This window comes from Symphalangus syndactylus, chromosome 13 (genome assembly GCF_028878055.3).
Source record: "Symphalangus syndactylus isolate Jambi chromosome 13, NHGRI_mSymSyn1-v2.1_pri, whole genome shotgun sequence".
Classification (NCBI taxonomy): domain Eukaryota; kingdom Metazoa; phylum Chordata; class Mammalia; order Primates; family Hylobatidae; genus Symphalangus; species Symphalangus syndactylus.
In genome coordinates, this window is record NC_072435.2 from 119,675,296 (window position 1) to 119,693,995 (window position 18,700).

Genomic DNA, 18,700 nt, shown 5'->3' on the forward strand with positions numbered 1-18,700 from the left:
TTACTAAAATATGCCCCACAGGTATGATGGTTTTCTTATTCTTTTAAAACAGAGGGCTTATCAATGGATTTGATGAATCATCGTATGAATTAATTACCCAATGTCTTTGCTTATGTTGAAGAAGAGAGACCAACGCTTGGCTTAAGGCTTGATGCTTTGTAAGCCTTTGAATTGAAACAGGCAAAACCAAGAGAAGCAGAAGTGTGGACAAGCCTATCACACCCCTCGGGCAGGACTGTGTTGTTGACTTCTCGTTTTCAGTTCTGAAGTTGGAATTTGCCTGCATGGAGCCTTTTGCTCACGTAACTCAATCGTTGCCAGTTGGTTATAGGATGTGTGTCTTTATGAGAAGTAAGCAGAGGACAGAAAAGATTTAAGTCACGATATAGGGAAATTCCCGATTAAAACTAGGCTTATACCTTCACACGAACGTCTACTTTAGTCTATGTGGATTTGTAAGCATAGTCCAATTATGTGGATTCATGTTACAAATCCAGAAGATACTGAAAAATGAATTGAGAATTTTTCATGTATCCTGTTTTTGAGTGCCTTGAAACATACAGAATGTCAGGGGCGGTCAGGAGAGGGCAGCTCCAGGTGTTTCAGGTGGAGTGACGGTTCTTTGCTAGAATGCAGGGAAAGTTCTGGAACTGGGGCCAGATGGAGTTGGCTCTTAGAAAAAGGAGCTGTCGGCCAGGCACAGTGGCTCATGCCTGTAGTCTCAGCACTTTGGGAGGCCAAGGGGGGAGGATCACTGGAGCCCAGGAGTTTTAGACCAGCCTGGACAGCATAGTGAGACTCCATCTCTACAAAAACACTTCAAAAATTAGCTGAGTGTGGTGGTATGTACCTGTAGTCCCAGCCACTTGGGAGACTGAGGTGGGAGGATCACTTAAGCCCAGGAATTTGAGGTGGCAGTGAGCTATGATTGTGCCAATGTACCAGCCTGGGTAACAAAGCAAGACCCCACCTCTTAAAAAAAGAAAAAAGAAAGAAAAAGAAGTTGCCAGTGACCCTGATGCTGATTTTAAATTCATGTATTCCAACAAGTAGGGATGATGTCAGGTACTTATTTTATGTCATTTATAGACAACGCTCTTTTTTTCTTTCCTGCAGTAAGATAAGCTATGGATGATGACTTTAGGGGGTTACACTACTTTCTTAGCTTCTGTTGGACTGTCTGGTTAGATTTCATTAACGTTGAGACTAGGGGGGCAGGACTGGAGAAATGTTGGGCCTTTATTGTGCTCTGTGCATCTGTCTGAATGTCACAGCTGTCGGCCCTGGTATCCTTCAGGTGACTTCCTGACTGATTTTTGTCCCTTCCATTCTGCAGATTCCAGACGGTGGCCCAGATGGTGAGAGTCTGGAGGAATGAGTGTCTGAGAGTCTTCCACGACCGGCTGATCAGTGAAACAGACAAGCAGCTGGTCAGTACATCCAATGCTTCTTCTCAGGAAATTCTTCTCAGGAAAATAAACAAGCGCCAAAAGTGTTTTTTACATAAGATGTGAATTGCGGAAAAATAGGCACGAAAGGTCAATGGGGCAAAGGAGGGTGGGTTGGTTATTAAGCGCCTTGCATCAACTGAAAAAAAATAGAATGCAAATTATTTTAGATAATAATAGCATATCCTCTGTTCCTAACAAGTTTCAGCCCGTGTACTGTTGTTGAGTTTGGGTCCTTAAGTGGGCTTCTGTTTCAAGGTACAACAGCACATAGGCGGCTTGGTTACGGAACATTTTAACGATGACGTGGAGGTGGTGATGAGGGATCCCATATTGTTTGGAGACTTCCGGATGGCTCTACACGAAGGAGAACCACGCATTTATGAAGACATCCAGGACTACGAGGCGGCCAAGGCTCTGTTCCAGGTGGGGATGAGCCCCACCCTGTCCGTGGGCTCACTTTCTCCTGAGCATGGGCCAAGCGGGAGCTGAGCATTGCGTGGGGGCCCAGGAGCCTAACACCTGTGGCTCTGTCTGAGGGCTTGAAATACGGGCTTGTGTCTGGTCCGGTGGTTGCCACATCCAGCATGCTTGGGAATGATGTTAGGAAATTGTTAGACTCCTGGGGCCACCCCGTGAGATTTCTGCGCTGGGCTCATGGAGGTCCCTGGATTCTGGCGCACAGCCGGGTTTGGGAACCACGTGTTTGACTCCCTAATATTCGTTTTCATTTAAATTCATGAGATGAGCTTTGTTACCTGCTTTGGGTCGCTGCTGGCCAATCAAAGCCCAGCAGATGGAAATCTCGATTGTGAAAGCTAGATTAGTCCTGGAGACCCAAACAGTTTAATTATTTTGACTACTATAGATGTTCAGAAAAATCTCTCTTCCATTCTTAATCTCCTCTGGACAAAAGGAGGGAGTCTGTCACTTAAAATCCAGTGATCCTTTAAGACTTTATTTATTTATTTATTTATTTATTTATTTATTTATTTATTTATTTTGAGACAGGGTCTCTCTCTGTCACCCAGGCCACAGTGCAGTGGTACGATCACGGCTCTCTGCAGCCTCAACCTCCTGGGCTCAAGTGATCTTCCTGCCTCAGCCTCCTGAGTAGCCGGGACTACGGGCACACGTCACCGTGCCCAGCTAATTTTTTTGTTTTTATTTTTGTAGAGACGTAGTCTTGCTCTGTGGCCCAGGTTGGTCTCGAACTCCTGGGACCCTCCTCAGCCTCCCAAAGTGCTGGGATTATAGGCATGAGCCACCATGCTGAGTTTTAAATTCTTTTTTTTTTTCTTTTATACTTTAAATTCTAGGGTACATGTGCACAACATGCAGGTTTGTTACATATGTATACATGTGCCATGTTGGTGTGCTGCACCCATTAACTCATCATTTACATTAGGTATATCTCCTAATGCTGTCCCTCCCCCCTCCCCCCACCCCACAACAGGCCCCAGTGTGTAATGTTCCCCTTCCTGTGTCCAAGTGTTCTCATTGTTCAATTCCCACCTATGAGTGGGAACATGCGGTGTTTGGTTTTCTGTCCTTGCCATAGTTTGCTGAGAATGATGGTTTCCAGCTTCATCCATGTCCCTACAAAGGACATGAACTCATCCTTTTTAATGGCTGCATAGTATTCCATGGTGTATATGTGCCACATTTTCTTAATCCAGTCTATCATTGATGGCCATTTGGGTTGGTTCCTAGTCTTTGCTATTGTGAATAGTGCCACAATAAACATACGTGTGCATGTGTCTTTATAGTAGCATGATTTATAATCCTTTAGGTATATGCCCAGTAATGGGATGGCTGGGTCAAACGGTATTTCTAGTTCTAGATCCTTGAGGAATCGCCACACTGTCTTCCACAATGGTTGAACTAGTTTACAGTCCCACCAACAGTGTAAAAGTGTTCGTATTTCTTCACATCCTCTCCAGCACCTGTTGTTTCCTGACTTTTTAGTGATCGCCATTCTAACTGGTGTGAGATGGTATCTCATTGTAATTTTGATTTGCATTTCTCTGATGGCCAGTGATGATGAGCATTTTTTCGTGTGTCTGTTGGCTGCATAAATGTCTTCTTTTGAGAAGTGTCTGTTCATCTCCTTCGCCCACTTTTTGATGGGGTTGTTTGATGTTTTTCTTGTAAATTTGTTTAAGCTCTTTGTAGATTCTGGATATTAGCCCTTTGTCAGATGGGTAGATTGTAAAACCCACCGTGCTGGGTTTTAAATTCTTTTTTTTTTTTTAATGCAGGAAATTCTTGAAGAGTATAATGAAAGCAACACTAAAATGAACTTGGTTCTCTTTGATGACGCTCTGGAGCATTTAACCCGGGTGCACCGTATCATCCGCATGGACCGTGGCCACGCCCTGCTGGTCGGGGTAGGGGGCTCAGGGAAGCAGTCTCTTTCGAGGCTGGCTGCCTTCACAGCCGGCTGTGAGGTCAGTCCACGTACCCTCCCAGAAATAGGTTTACGATGCCAGTTTCTGCAGTTGGTAGTTCATGTACATATTGGAACAATCCACAGCAGATCATAGCATGATGTTTTCATAGAGTATCGAGGTGGGTGTCTTGGTTTGTTTTATTGTTTGTTGTTTTTGGCTTGATATTACTATATTTTAACTGAATAGCCAAAGCATCTAAGTACAGATGTTCTTTGGCTTAGGATAGGGTTACATCTTGATAAACTAATCATAAGTCAAAAATTTCGTGAGTTGAAAATGCATTTAATATCCCAATTAACCCATCGTAAAGTTGAAAAATCCTAAGTGGAACCATCAAAGCTGGGCACCATCTGTATTGCTTTGTTTTTAGGATGGAGAATGTCAGATCAAGTTAGAAAGTCAAATACAAGTACATCCTATGAACGGTGATGTGTGTTCATATGGGGAGGGCTTGGCCCAAACCTCAGTGCACCCATAGTATGGGGTTGGCAATTTGCTGGCTGCTATATCTACACAGCCTGCACACAGATCTGGGTTAATCTTAGAATCTTGTATTTTTAAACAGCTTTACTGAGATTGAATTCAAGTCCATACAATCCACACATTCAAAGCATACAAGCCAGTGCTTATTGGCACATTCACAGATCTGTGCAACCAGACCACAGTCTACTTTAGAACACTTCTGTGGCTTCAGCCGGGCACCGTGGCTCACACCTGTAATCCCAGCACTTTGGGAGGCTGAGGCGGGTGGGTCACTTGAGGTCAGGAGTTCATGACCACCCTTGCCAACATAGTGAAACCCTGTCTCTACTAAAAATAAAAAAATTATCCAGGCATGGTGGCACGCACCTATAATCCCAGCTACTCGGAGGCTGAGGCAGGAGAATCACTTGAACCTGGGAGGCAGAGGTTGCAGTGAGCTGAGATCATACCACAGCACTCCAGCCTGGGAGACAGAGTAAGACTCTGTCAAAAAAAAAAAAAAAAAAAAAAAAAAAAAAAAAAAAAAAGAACATTTTGTGGTTTCAAAAAGAAATCCCATGCCCTTTAGTGATCACCGCCCTGACCTCTGCACCCTCCCCTCATCGAGCCCTGAGCAACTAACGGACTAATCTGCTTTCTGTCTCTATAGTCTTCCTACTCTAGACTTTCATGTGAATAGTGTGTGTGTCTGTTTTGTGTCTGGTATCTTTCTTTTAGCACAGTGCTTTCAAAGTTCATGTTGCAGCATGCGTCGATGCCTCATTTTTTTTGCCAAATAGGAGGCCCTCGCGTGGCTATGCCACGTTTCCTTTATCCACTGCTGGGTATGTTTGTGGTTTCCACCTGTTGGCTTTTGTGGACAGTGCTGCTGTGAGCTTTCATGCACAAGTTTCTGTGTGGACGTGTGTTTGCATCGCTCTTGAGTATGCTCCTGCAAGTGGAATTGCGGGATCCTATGATAACTCTATGTTTAATCGTTTGAGGAACCTCCAGGGTGTGGCTGCACCGTTTTCCATTCCTACCGGCAGCATCTGAGGGTTCCCGTTTGTCCACACCGTTCTTAGAATCGTACAGGTACCTCCTGCAGGTTCCACAGGTAACTCACCTGCAAGGGGCCTCTCGAAGTGGCGCAGACACTATGCATTGAGACGTAATTTGAAGAAGAGTCATGTCCCTGATTCACCCTTTTCTCCCCGACCCTTCATTAGTTCTCTGGTATCTGACTTCTTCCACTATTAGGGTCTCCCATTATCCAAAATGCCTCTGTTTTCACCTTTGGTTGCATGATACACATGCATGCTTATAATATTTTCAACTTACAATGGATTTATTGAGACGTAGCCCCATCTTAAGCTGAAAAGTTTACCCTAAAATGCAACTAGTACCTAACAGCAGCTATCTTTAGGTGATGAAATTACAAATGATCTTTATTTTCTTTAGACGTTTCTACATTACTTGAATTGTTGCAATGAGGATTATTCCATTTAGAGAGAGAGAGAAATGAGTGAGTCTGTAACAGTAGTGATTCTTACTCCATGCAACGGACTGAAGTTTTGTCCGTGCCTGTTCTGGGTGTGGTGCAGGACGGGATCTGTATTCAGCCTCAGTTCTTCTCAGATGCTCAGCCACCCTCATGTCTACCTCAGAACCCTTTGATAAGTCCACCTTTAGAGAAGACACTTCTTGCAGAAGGGTCATTTTCATGACTCTTCTCCTAGCAAGCAAGAGGTGTTCTTCCCTCCCCACCAGCCCCCCGCCACCGAGATGGAGTTTTGCTCTTGTCACCCAGGCTGGAATGCAACGACGCGATCTCGGCTCACTGCAACCTCCGCCTCCCCGGGTTCAAGTGATTCTCCTGCCTCAGCCTCCCGAGTAGCTGGGATTACAGGCACGTGCCACCATTCTCGGCTAACTTTTGTATTTTTAGTAGAGATGGGGTTTTGCCATGTTGGCCAGGATGGTCTCGAACTCCTGACCTAAGAGGTGTTCTTTTGCACAGACTTTCTTGTTTGTCTTCAGTGTGTTTTCTGGAATCAGATTTAACTCAGCATCATTGCCATTACCACAGAGAGTCTTAGGCAGTTCAGGCTGTTATAACAAAGTGCGCTAGACTGGCTGGCTCATGGACAGCAGGTGTCTGTTTCTCACCATTCTGGAGGCTGGGAATTCCAAGATCAGGGTGCCAGCATGGTCGGGCTCCAGAGAGGGCCCTCTCCTGGGTTGCAGATGGCTGGCTTCTCATGGCATCCTTACATGGATGGATGACAGCAAGAAAAGTCTTTGGGGTCCCTTTTATAAGGGCACTAATCCCATTTGTGAGGGCTCCACCCTCATCATCTAATCACCTCCTAAAAGCCCAACCTCCAAATACCATCACATTGGGGGTTATGATTTCAACAAAAGAATTTGTGTGTGTGTGTGGGGGGAGAACATTCAGTCCATTGCACGGAGTAAGAATCACTATTGTTATGAACTCACTCGTTTCTCTCCCTCTAAATGGAATAATCCGCACTGCAACAATTCAAATGATGCAGAAGCGTCTAAAGATCGCCACTGTTAGGTACCAGTAGCATTTTAGTGTATACTTTTCTTTTTTAAAATTATTTTTCTGTTATTTTAATTTTTGGTCTGGGAACCAACGGAATAATGCACACTTTTCAACTTACAATAGGGCTGTCTCAATAAACCCATCATAAGTTGAAAATATTATAGCTGAAAATGCACTTTTGATTTATATATTCAACTTACAATGGGTTTATCTGGATGTGACTCCATCGTTAAGTTGAGGAGTGTGCTGAAAGTGTAGCACTTTTGTGCCATGGCAAAGTCAAAAAATCCTAAGTTGAACCAGAGGAAGTCAGGGACCATATGTGCATTCATACACAAACATATTTCCTTCTTACCAGCAATGGGTTAATGTTATATATAACTTATGTAATTTTTCCCCACTGTGTCACTGCCTCTTTCCAAGTCAATAAATATGTATTTACATTGTCTTTGGAAGCGTTGGACAGTATTCCATTGTTTGGATATGCCACACATAACCCATTTCCAATGGCGGGCATTTAGCTTTGCCCTTGTTTTCTTATTACAAACAGTGCAGTGATGAACACCTTTGTTTATGTATCTTTGAATATAGTTCAGTTTTTTTTCCCCATAGGATCACTTTCTTTAGAAATTGGTAAATTGGCAGGTTAAAGGGTATATGCTCTTTTAAGGCTTTTGTTGCATGGCACCAGATTTTGCACTGGGAAGGTTGGACCTAAACTCATATGGAGTTTGCCTCTTTGGAGTGGAAAGGACCTAGGGATGCAGGACAGAAGGAAAGGAAAAAAGTGTCCTTATTAACAACTAATCACCCCACCACAAAGGATTATGCTAATTTATGCAACTGGCAGTGTCCGTTTTCACATATTCTTGCCAATACTAGATATTGTCATTCTGATATTTGTCAAGATTATAGGTAGAAAATATTGCAGTTTAAATGAGCCTTTCTCCAATTAATAGTAAAGTTTGAATCTCCTTTTATACATTTTTTGGACATTTACCTTTTCTCTTTTGTGTGTTGCCCCTTTATATACTTATTGGATTGTGAGAACTCTTTATATAGGAGAGCAATCACAGTTCATTCAATGAATCCAGCTTCCAAAATTTCACAAATATTGGCCTTTTGTTTGAGGTATTTGTAAAAAAGGGAAAAACTAGTATGCCTGATATAGCTTTAAATCTGATGAAATACATAATTGAAATCATTCATTGTTAAAATGTAACTGTAATTGTTTTCCACATTTTTCTGTAGGATAAGGCATTCCCCACTGGAAAGTGTTTTTTTTTTTTTTTTTTCTGTTGATTTGTCCAGGTAAATCTGAGGCATTTTCCCCTGAAGTAGCGCCTTGAGGAACAGCAGAGAGGATGTTGAGGGACAGAGATCTGGAGGAGGTTGAGAACACACAGGGCCGTGTCTGGGTCCTAGGAAGTGGAGAGGGTTGGGTAGTGGGGTCAGAACAGGTGTTCAGAGAGTAGTGCCAGGCGCTGCTGGGGAGAGGAGGCGGCTGCACTCGGGAGGGGTGAGGAAGGTTTGCAGGCGACAGGCAGAACTGGGGACCAGAGTCTATTGGCCAGAAGGCATCCTGGTTGTGTTGCGTGCGTGTGTGTGCGTGCATGTGTGTGTGTGAGCGTGTGTTCTAGTGCATGCCAGGGTGCAAGTGTGTGGCTGAGTGTGAACATGTGGGAATGACCATGTAAGTGTGACTGTGTGTGTGACAGTGTGAGTGAAGCGTGTGTGTCAATGCATAGGGTTGAGGGAGGTAGGGAATAGAGAGAGATCTCTCAGTTCCTGGAAATCTGACATGTTTCTGACAGTCGCTGGTTGCAATGAAAGTTTTAATTTCTGCTTCTGAGCTAAAAGAAACACTTGAGCAGAAAAAGCATGCTTTAAACTTATGTCCTTATTCACATTTACATCGATTTCATGTGTACATTGATTTCCTGTCAGGAAGTTAAAGCGCCTGCTTATTTCTCCCTGTGTGCATCTTCCCACGGGGGCTGATTTTCTGTAAACTGCAGTATGTGGCTGGCGCTCACCTCGGGGTACATTCTTCCCCCGTTTCCTCTGTTGCTGGGCTCATGGGGCTTCCCCCTCCTCTGTTTCACGACAGGGAGTCCCTTCCAGACTTTTCTTTCCTAACCTACTTCCTTGAGCTTGGACAGACCCGTGCCCTCTGCACTCTCCTCCAGCGTCCCCGCCCCGGAGCCTGCAGGGAAGGGGGGCTGGTGGTGGTGACGCCTGTGTGCGCTGTGTCTGCACCGCAGGTATTTGAGATTCTGCTGAGCCGAGGCTACTCGGAGAACAATTTCCGGGAAGACCTGAAGAGCCTCTATTTGAAACTTGGGATTGAGAACAAAGCGATGATCTTTCTGTTCACGGATGCCCATGTGGCTGAGGAGGGCTTCCTGGAGCTCATCAACAACATGCTGACCTCAGGTACAGCCACGCCTGGTACCCGCTGTGGCCAACACCCCGCTCAGCTCTGAAGGGAGGTCACTTTCTTCAGCAGTTACCACCTCCAGACACTGTGGGTAGCCCTGTGCGGGTGTCCCTGTTCCTCCCTCACGGCGGCCCCTGAGATAGGTCTCATTGTCTTCCTTGGCTCCTCGTGTCCTGGAGTCTCCCGAGTGTGCTCCCTTCTCTCCGTCTGCGATGATGGCAGTGCCCTTGCAATGAGAACAGGTGGTGTCTGGGCATCTGGCTGTGCCCCGGGCCGTGCTAAGTGTGCAGCATGCATTCCCGTCTCCACAAAAACCTGGTGAGAGGCCGGGTGTGGTGCCTCCCGCCTGTGATCCCAGCACTCTGGGAGGCCAAGGAGGGAGGATAGCTTGAGCCCATGAGTTTGACACCCCGTCTTTACAAATTTTTTTTTTTTAGACGGAGTCTCGCTCTGTCTTCCAGGCTGGAGTGCAGTGGCGTGATCTCGGCTCACTGCAAGCTCCGCCTCCTGGGTTCACACCATTCTCCTGCCTCTGCCTCCTGAGTAGCTGGGACTACAGGCGCCCATCACCACGCCTGGCTAATTTTTTGTATTTTCAGTAGAGACGGAGTTTCACCATGTTAGCCAAGATGGTCTCGATCTCCTGACCTCGTGATCCGCCCGCCTCGGCCTCCCAAAGTGCTGGGATTACAGGCGTGAGCCACTGTGCCTGGCACAAAAATATTTTTAAAAAGTTAGGCAGGCATGATGGCATGAGCCTGTAGTTCCAGCTACTCAGGAGGCTGAGGCAGGAGGATTGCTTGAGCCTGGGAGGTTGGGGCTGCGGTAAGCCATGATCATGTTATTGCATTCCAGCCTGGGCAACAGAGTGAGACCCTGTCTTCAAAAAGAAAAAAACCAAAAACAACTGAAAAACAATCAAACCTAATAGGGAAGGTACCATTAACATCCTCATTTCACAGCTGAGGAAACTGAGACCCCTGTAGAGGGCTCAATAGCGGCCCCCCAAAAGACACATCCTAAACCCCTGGATCTTGTGAATGAGACCTTTGTACGAAAAAGAGTCTTTGCAGATGTAATTAAATTAAAGATCTTGAAGTGCCTTCCTGGATTTAGGGTGGGTCCTAAATCCAGTGACAGCTGTCCTTAGAAGGCAGAGGGAGATTTGAGACACAGAGAATAAGGTCCCATAAAGATTCCCACAAGCCACGGGACACCTGGAGCCACCAGAAGCCAGAGGAGGCAAAGAAGGATTTTTCCCTTGGAGCTTTTGGCAGGTTACCCTGAGACCTTAATTTCAGGCCTCCAGAACTGCAAGAGAGTCGGTGTCTGTATTTCTTGTCTTAAGCCACTCGCTTTGGGGTAATTAGTCATGGCTGCCCCAGAAATCTACTAGAGATGCCACCTACCTTATCCAAGGGCACCTTGCTGGGAAGGCACTGAGGTGAGACCCGAACCCAGGATTTTTAGCATCTTAGCCACGCTCACAACCACTTTACCGTGTTGTTATCTTGTCTACCCTGGGGCCCTGCAAAGATCCATGCTGACTTTGCCTGGCCTAATGGCTTACAGGGACCTCCTTTCTTTCCCAGGGACCTATTTCATCGATTGCTTGTTTGTTTCAGCACCTGACCATATTCATTATTGTATTGCTGTGTTATTCATTGAGCCCCAGCCTCCCAGCATTTACTATAAAAAATTTCCAACATAACAGTGAGGCTGAATTTTTTCTGTGAACATCTGCTGGCATGCCATCTAGATCCCTCCATTCACGTCTTGCTGCACTTGGCCTTGTCACACATGTAAACAGCTTTCCCTCCCTCCCTGCTTCCACCCTTCTCGTTTTTAGATGCATTTCAAAGTCAATTGCAACGTCACTGCTCTCCCCGCTAAATGCTTCTGCGTGCCACTATCTAGAGTTCAAGTTTTGTTTAGTGTTTTCTTTTCATGTAAAATTTATGTACAGGGAAATGCACAACATTTTAAGTGTATATTTGCTGCATTTTGATCATTGCGTTTTAAGTCGCGTCTGTTTCAATGGGTGGTCGGCTCCTTGAGAGGAGGGATCGGGTCATCCACCTGGATTTATTCCACAGTGTTTATTCCAGACACTGGGTTTGGTAGGGAATAAGGTGGTCATGACCTCTGCCCTCCTTGGAGCATACATTTCAGCGTGTGAGTGGGCTGGTTAACGACAACAACAAATACACAGAGATACAGCAATTGCAGATTGTGGTAAGAGCCATGAGTGCAAAGGGGAGGTGCTGTGAGAGAGAGTGTGGGCAGGAGCCATCTCAGGGCAGACAGGGAAGGCGTCACTGTAGAGACTTTTCAGCTGAGGCCTGAGAGATGCTGTATGATCACACTCCCTAGGGCCGCTGTAGCAAATTTCCCCAAACAGCACAGATTTATTCCCTTAGGCACCTGGAGGTCAGAAATCAGCAAAGAGTCTTAAGGGGTTAAAATCAGGGTGTTGGCGGGGCTGGTTCCTTCCAGAGCTTCCTGGGGACACTCTGTTTCCCTGTCTCTTCCAGCTGCTTCAGGTCACCCAGTTTCTTGGCTCGCTGGCTCTCATCCCTCCAGTCTCTGCTTCTGTCATACTGATGCCAGCTCGGCTGCTTCTCTCTTGTGAGGACCCCTGTGATTGTCTCCAGCCCACCTGGATAATTGAGAGCATTTGCTCCATTTCACCATCCTTAACTGAGTCACATCCACAAAGTCCTTTTTGCAGGAAACAAAAGGAAACCCACTGGCAGGTTCCTGGGCTTAGGATGCCATGGACACCTTTAGGGGGCTGTTGTGCAGGGATCAGGACGAGGTGGAGGGGGTCTATGACGTGGAACCTTGTGGGTCATTTATAGGAGATAAGATTTTACTCTCAGTGCAATGATGTATGGGTCTAGATTTATGGGTTTTTAAATTTTTTAGATTTAATTAATTAATTATTTCAGAGACAGGGTCTTGCTCTGTTGCCCAGGCCAGAATGAAGCGGCATGATCATAGCTCATTGTAGCTTCCAACTCCTGGGCTTACACGATCTTCCTGTGCCAGCCTTTCAAGTAGCTGGGACTACAGATGCATCTCACCACAACCAGCTGATTAAAAAAAAAAAATTTTTTTTTTTCAAGAGATGGGGTCTTGCTGCATTGCCCAGGCTGGTCTTGAACTCCTGGGCTCTAGTGTTTTCCTGCCTCAACTTCCCAAAGTGTTGGGATTACAGGTGTGAGCCACTGCACCCAGCCAAGATTTATGTTTTTAAAAGATCCCTCCAGTGCCCCGTGGGGACTAGACTAGAGGGGAACAGGAGTGGGAGAGGGGCGTCCAGTTTGGAGCTACTCCTGCAGTGTAGGCAGGAAGTGACAGTGATTGGAGGAGGGTGGGGCACTGGGGACAGAGAGAAGTGAGTGGATTCACGAGGTATTCGGGAGGCAGAGCCAACAGGACTTCGATGGATTTGGATATAGGTTGGGGGAGGGGTATCAAGGGTGACTCCCAGGTTTCTGGCGGAACGAGTGATCAGTGCTTCCATTTGCTGAGATGAGGAAGACCAGGTCTGGGCTTGTGGCATTAGGAGCGTGTTGAGTTTGCTGCACTAGCTGAGAATCCGGATGTGATGTCATATAGTGTATTAGTTTGCTGGGGCTGTCGTCAGAAAGTGCCACAAACTGGGTGGCTTAAAACAACAGAAATCTACTCTCACAGTTCTGGAGGCCAGGAGCCCAAGGTCACGGTGTCGGCAGAGCCCGTTCCTTCTGAGCTCTGGGTGGGGAATCTGTGTTGCTGGCGGCTGCTGACAGTCTTTGGTGTTCCTTGGCTTGTAGGCACAGCACTCCCGTCCCTGTCTTCGTTGTCACGTGGCCTTCCCCTTGTGTTCTGTCTGTCTCCGTGTCCGAATTTCCCCCCTTTATAAGGGCACTTGTCGTATTGCATTAGGGCCCATCTCAATGACCTCATTTCAACTTGATTATCTCTGTAAAGACAATTTCCAAATAAGGTCACAATCTGAGCTACTTGGGGGACTTCAGTATATCTTTTTCAGGGGGACATGCAACTTCAGCCATAATACATAGGCAGTGTGTACATGAGTCTGGTTCTCAGAATAGGGGCCTAGGGTGGGGACGTCAATTTCAGAGTCACTGACACATGGTGGGACCCGAGTGAACCATCCAGGGAGAGCCCAGCACTGCGTTCAGGTGGAAGAGGAACGAGCAGAGACTGAGAGGGCAGGCGGGGCCCCGGGAGCGAGTGAGAGACTGAGAGGGCAGGCAGAGCACAGGGAGCAAGTTCCTCTTTGTCTTTTGGGAGTCTTGGGCTCCCTGCCAAGGGAGGGATCCCTCTCCCTTGTTGAATATCCCCAAGACCATCCCCGGCTCCGTGACTTGCTAGGAGGTCTCGCAGGACTCATCATGCAGTCCTGCTCATGGCTGTGAGTCATTACAGCAAAAGGACACAGAGCAACATCAGCAGAGGGAAAAAGTGCATGGGGGACCCCAGGGAAGACCAGTCTCAAGCCTCAGAGTCCTCTCCCTGGGGAGCCACACAGGACATGCTTAATCCCCCAACATCGAGTTGTGGCAACTCGTGTGAAGTACCGCCCACCAGGGGAGCTAGTTGGAGACTCAGTGCTCAGGGATTTTCTTGGGGCTGCTCGTGTAGGCAGCTCTACCTGGCGTGTGCCAAAATCCCGGATGCCCGGAGGGAGAGCGGGTAATCAGCATAGGATACGTTGCATACACAAGCAGTGTGGGCACAGTGTTAGGCTGTTCTTGCATTGCTATAAAGAAATACCTTAGACTGGTTTTTTGTAAAGAAAAGAGGTTCGTGTGGCTCACAGTGCCGCAGGCTGTACAGGAAGCATGGTGCTGATTTCTTGGGAGGCCTCAGGAAACTTACGGTCATGGCAGAAGGTGAAGGGGAAGCAGGCAAGTCCCATGGCCAGAGTAGGAGCAAGGTTGGGGGCGGGGCCACGCACTTTCAAACATCCAGATCTCACGAGAACTCACTCACGATCACAAGAACAGCACCAAGAGGATGGTGCTAAACCATTCATGAGAGATCTGCCTCTATGATCCAGTCACCTCCCACCAGGCCCCACCTCCAACACTGGGGATTACAATTCAACATGAGATTTGTTGGGGACGCAGATCGAAACCACATCCCATGTTGGGCCACTCTTATCAGTGAATCGGGGAGGAAGCTCTTAAGGAATCTAAGTTCCCAGGTGCCTTTCAGAGGTGAGCAGCCGTGGTCTGCCATGTTAACCCTTCCCTGCACAGGAGAACGTCAGAGATGGCATTAAAATGTATTGCATAATTTGAAACGGCATAGATATAGGAAGAAAGAAGTCCACATAGCCAGGGTGTCTCGACCGCGTGCCATTGACATTTGGGTCTGGGCTGTTCTTTGTTGTGGTGGGGCTCTCCTGGGCACTGTGGGAGGTTCAGCAGCACCCCTGGCCTTGACCTGTTAGATCCCAGTAGCAATCTCCCTGCCAAGTTGCAACAAGCAGAAATATCTCCAGACATTGCCCAGTATTTCCTGGGGGCAAATCCCAGCTGAGAATCCCTGCTTCAGAGTTGCAGGCAAGTGAGGCCTCCTCATGCTCTGTATGCTCCCCTGTGATGCTCTCGGTCATCCTCCCAGGCGAGCTGGCAGCGTCTAGGATCCCCGTTTGACAGACAGGAGCTGGAGGCTCTAAGGGCTTCCCACGAGGCGGCAGGGAGCCTCGGTCTCAGGTCAGGCCCACACGCTGCTCTCTGGACTCAGCACCTGCTGATCTTTCCACACCTTCCATCACTCAGTCAGCACCTAGAGCGGTCGTGACCCTGGGACTCAGAGAGACCACCAGCATGTCTTCCTTTTCCAGGAATTGTACCTGCGCTTTTCGCTGAAGAGGAGAAGGAGTCTGTCCTGAGTCAGATTGGACAGGAAGCTCTGAAGCAAGGCATGGGGCCGGCCAAGGAGTCCGTGTGGCAGTACTTCGTGAACAAAAGTGCAAATAACCTGCACATTGTCCTGGGCATGTCGCCAGTGGGGGACACCCTGAGGACCTGGTGCAGAAACTTCCCAGGTACCCGCGGTGGAGCCTGTGAACCCATTTCCCCTGCTTTGGCAGAGTGTGTGGCTGAGGGTCTGTCCACACCTCTCCAGGTTCCCCCCCAAAGCAAAACAAGACACGGCCATTAGGTGGAAATGTGGGCTCTGCACTGTAGCTTGGGGCTCACTGCCCCTTCTAGGTGCCAGTGGGCATGAGTGATGTCCCTCTGACGGGAGGATGTGCCCATGCTCCTCCATGCGAGGCCCGCAGGGCATGGATGGTGGCTCCTGCTTCCTTCCATTTGGGAAAATTCCACCAGCCTCATGCCAGCCTTTAGAGCAGAGGTTCCTAACGGGTGGGGCAGGGGCAGGGGCAGGGGAGGTTGTCTCCTAGGGGACTCTTGGCAATGCCTGGAGACATTTTTGGTCATCACATCCCTGGGGAGCGTGCAGTGTAGTACTGGCATCTAGTGGGTAGAAGCCAGGGATGCTGCGAAGCATCCTACAGTGCACAGCCAGCCGCTGCCACAAAGGATTAGAGCCCAGATGTCAATAGCACCAAGGGTGAGAAACTCTGCTTTTGATGAACTAGATTTGGACACATCTGGCTCATTCACCAACTTGTTGGCTATTGAAGATGGCATCCATGTTCTTGAGTGTCTCAGAGTTGCAGAGTGAGCATGCTTTTTTTTGAGACAGAATCTCGCTCTGTCACCCAGATTAGAGTGCAGTGGCACCATCATAGCTCACTGCAGCCTCGACCTCCTGGGCTCAAATGAGCCTCTCACCTCAGCCTCCCTAGTGGCTGGGACTATAGGCGCACACCACCACGCTGCCTGGCTGTTTTTTTTTTTTTTTCTTTGAGACAGGATCTCACTCTGTTGCCCAGACTGGAGTGCAGTGGTGCGATCTCAGCTCACCACTACCTCCACCTCTCGGGTTCAAGCGATTCTCCTGCCTCAGCCTCCTGAGTAGCTGGGATTACAGGTATGTTACCACTACTGCCTGGCTAATTTTTATATTTTTAGTAGAGATGGAGTTTTGCCATGTTGGCCAGGCTGGTCTTGAACTCCTGACCTCAAATGATCCACCCGCCTTGGCCTCCCAAAATGCTGGGATCACAGGTGTGAGCCACCACACCCGGCCCTGATTTTTGTATTTTTTGTAGAGACAGGATCTCGCCACGTTGCCCAGGCCGGGAGCATCTTTTTAATCTCTCTTTCCTTTCAAGGTATGGTAAATAACACTGGTATTGACTGGTTCATGCCCTGGCCTCCCCAAGCCCTCCACGCGGTCGCAAAGTCCTTTCTAGGTAAGTCACAGCTGTTACGGGAACTACATTATTGATAAAACAAAGCAATTTATTATCACTTTTCTGCCTTTGAATTCTGGTCTTGTAGATTTCTTCACTGGAAAACCCTGTGGTAACAAATGGCTTTCAATTTTGTTAGTATGTTTTTGGTTTATAGTTGGTGTTTTAGTCCAAAGACATTTCAGGAGACTTAGCAAGGACAATTTAGGATAAAAATTGATTAGGTGTTCTCCACAGCAGCAGTTGGCAAAGCCATGGTCTGCTGTCTAGTTGGCCCCTGACTTGTTTTAGTAAATAAAGTTTTATTGGTACACAGACTCACTCATTAATTAACATACTGTCTCTGGCTGCTTTTATGCTACAACTGCAAAGCTGAATAATTGCAAGAGACTGTATGAGTACCGTTTGGCTCTTTGTAGAAAACATGTGCTGGCCTCTACCCAAAGAATGATCCAAGGACAATTCAGCAAACATTCTGCATTCTCATTGAATTTCTAGCGTTTCAAACACTTAAGGCCTTGGATATTAATTTTAATGTTTGAATAAGAAAGGAAGTCTGTCTTCAGGGAACATCTTTTTCCTTGGACCTAACTTGAGCAGATTTATGATAAATGACACTGGGTAACCTTGAAAATAGCTTCAACCTTCTAACTCTGTATGCAATAATAAATAAATGTTCCTATATATAAGAAGAAATCATGACTTTAATCATAATGCAGTTTTGGGGGAAAAGGGGCCAAGAGAATGACTCTTTTCTGATGATATATCTCAGGTCCAGTTGGTAAATATTTATAGCTTTTTCGCAACTACTCAATTCTGCCATTTTATCATGAAAGCAGTCATAGACAATACGTAAATGAATCGCTATGGCTGTGTTTCAATAACACTTTATTTACAAAAACAGGGGGCGGGCTGGATTTGTCCTTTGGCCTGTAGTTGGCCAGCCCCAGTATAGATGTCCCCTTGTTCTCAGAGGCGTTTCCATGTGTGAAGTGCTTGTATTTGCTTTCAGTATTCAGTGATTCAGCATCATAAATAATGCTGCCTAGAATTTGCTTAGAACTTTTATTTCCTTAGAATATACTCCCTGGAGGCTGGGCGCAGTGGCTCGCACCTGTAATCCCAGCACTTTGGGAAGCCGAGGCAGGTGGATCACTTGAGCCCAGGAGTTTGAGATCAGCCTGGGCAAAATGGTGAAACCCCATATTTACTAAAAATACAAAAATTAGCCGGGTGTGGTGGTGGGCACCTGTAATCCCAGCTACTCAGGAGGCTGAGCCATGAGAATTGCTTGAGCCCAGGAGGCAGACGTTGCAGTGAGCCAAGTTCGTGCCACTGCTCTCCATCCTGGGAGACAGAGTAAGACCTTATCTCTCTCTCACACACACACAGACACACACACAGACACACACACACACACACACAGAGAGAGAGAGAGAGAGAGAATATATTCCCTGGAATTGAGATGACTGTGCCCAAAGGCACAGATATTTGTGAGGCACAGTTTTTCCTGCACACTGTAAAATGGGCCCTGGGGCTGTGTTTTGCTAACCACGGAATAACTCAAGACCAGCTCTGCGGAATCTGGATTAATCGGTACTTTCAATCTGTCTTTCCTTCCTTCATTTTAATATGAGACATTCTCTGCTTTGAGCTGAATGCATTTAACAGCCTATCAGATAATCCAGGTGATGTGATCTTGACACTGGAAGCCATCATTAATTCTTTCAGTGGGTGTATAGGAAGGCCCACCTTTGCCGGTATGTGCTGGGTGTCATCCAGCGGTAGGTAACTGAATAAGCCCACCCAGCCCCCGGGCAGGTGAGGGGAGCAACAGGGCAGAGATAGACGTGGTGATCGCTTCTGAAAACCCAAGGCCCTTCTGCCACGGTGTTTTGGCCTTTAGGGAAGACAGGGCTTCCTAACAGTAGGGAAGGAATTAGGTAACAGAGTGAGACCCTGTCTCAAAAAAAAAAAAAA

At 47.1% G+C, this 18,700-nt stretch overlaps 1 protein-coding gene across 8 annotated transcripts in view; it reads left to right on the forward strand.

Moving 5' to 3' along the window:
• The window catches only part of DNAH10 (dynein axonemal heavy chain 10), a 172,308-nt gene that overhangs the window by 115,259 nt on the left and 38,349 nt on the right, over positions 1 to 18,700 (forward strand). For 7 of the 8 annotated variants that reach the window (XM_055237938.1, XM_063614581.1, XM_063614578.1 and 4 more), the window contains 6 exons: positions 1,337 to 1,430; positions 1,707 to 1,874; positions 3,710 to 3,898; positions 9,197 to 9,368; positions 15,239 to 15,442; positions 16,640 to 16,720. In XM_055237938.1, coding sequence (XP_055093913.1) covers positions 1,337 to 1,430; positions 1,707 to 1,874; positions 3,710 to 3,898; positions 9,197 to 9,368; positions 15,239 to 15,442; positions 16,640 to 16,720 — 908 coding nt within the window. The remainder of the gene's footprint in view (positions 1 to 1,336; positions 1,431 to 1,706; positions 1,875 to 3,709; positions 3,899 to 9,196; positions 9,369 to 15,238; positions 15,443 to 16,639; positions 16,721 to 18,700) is intronic. The other variant, XM_063614577.1, reaches the window with a different exon arrangement.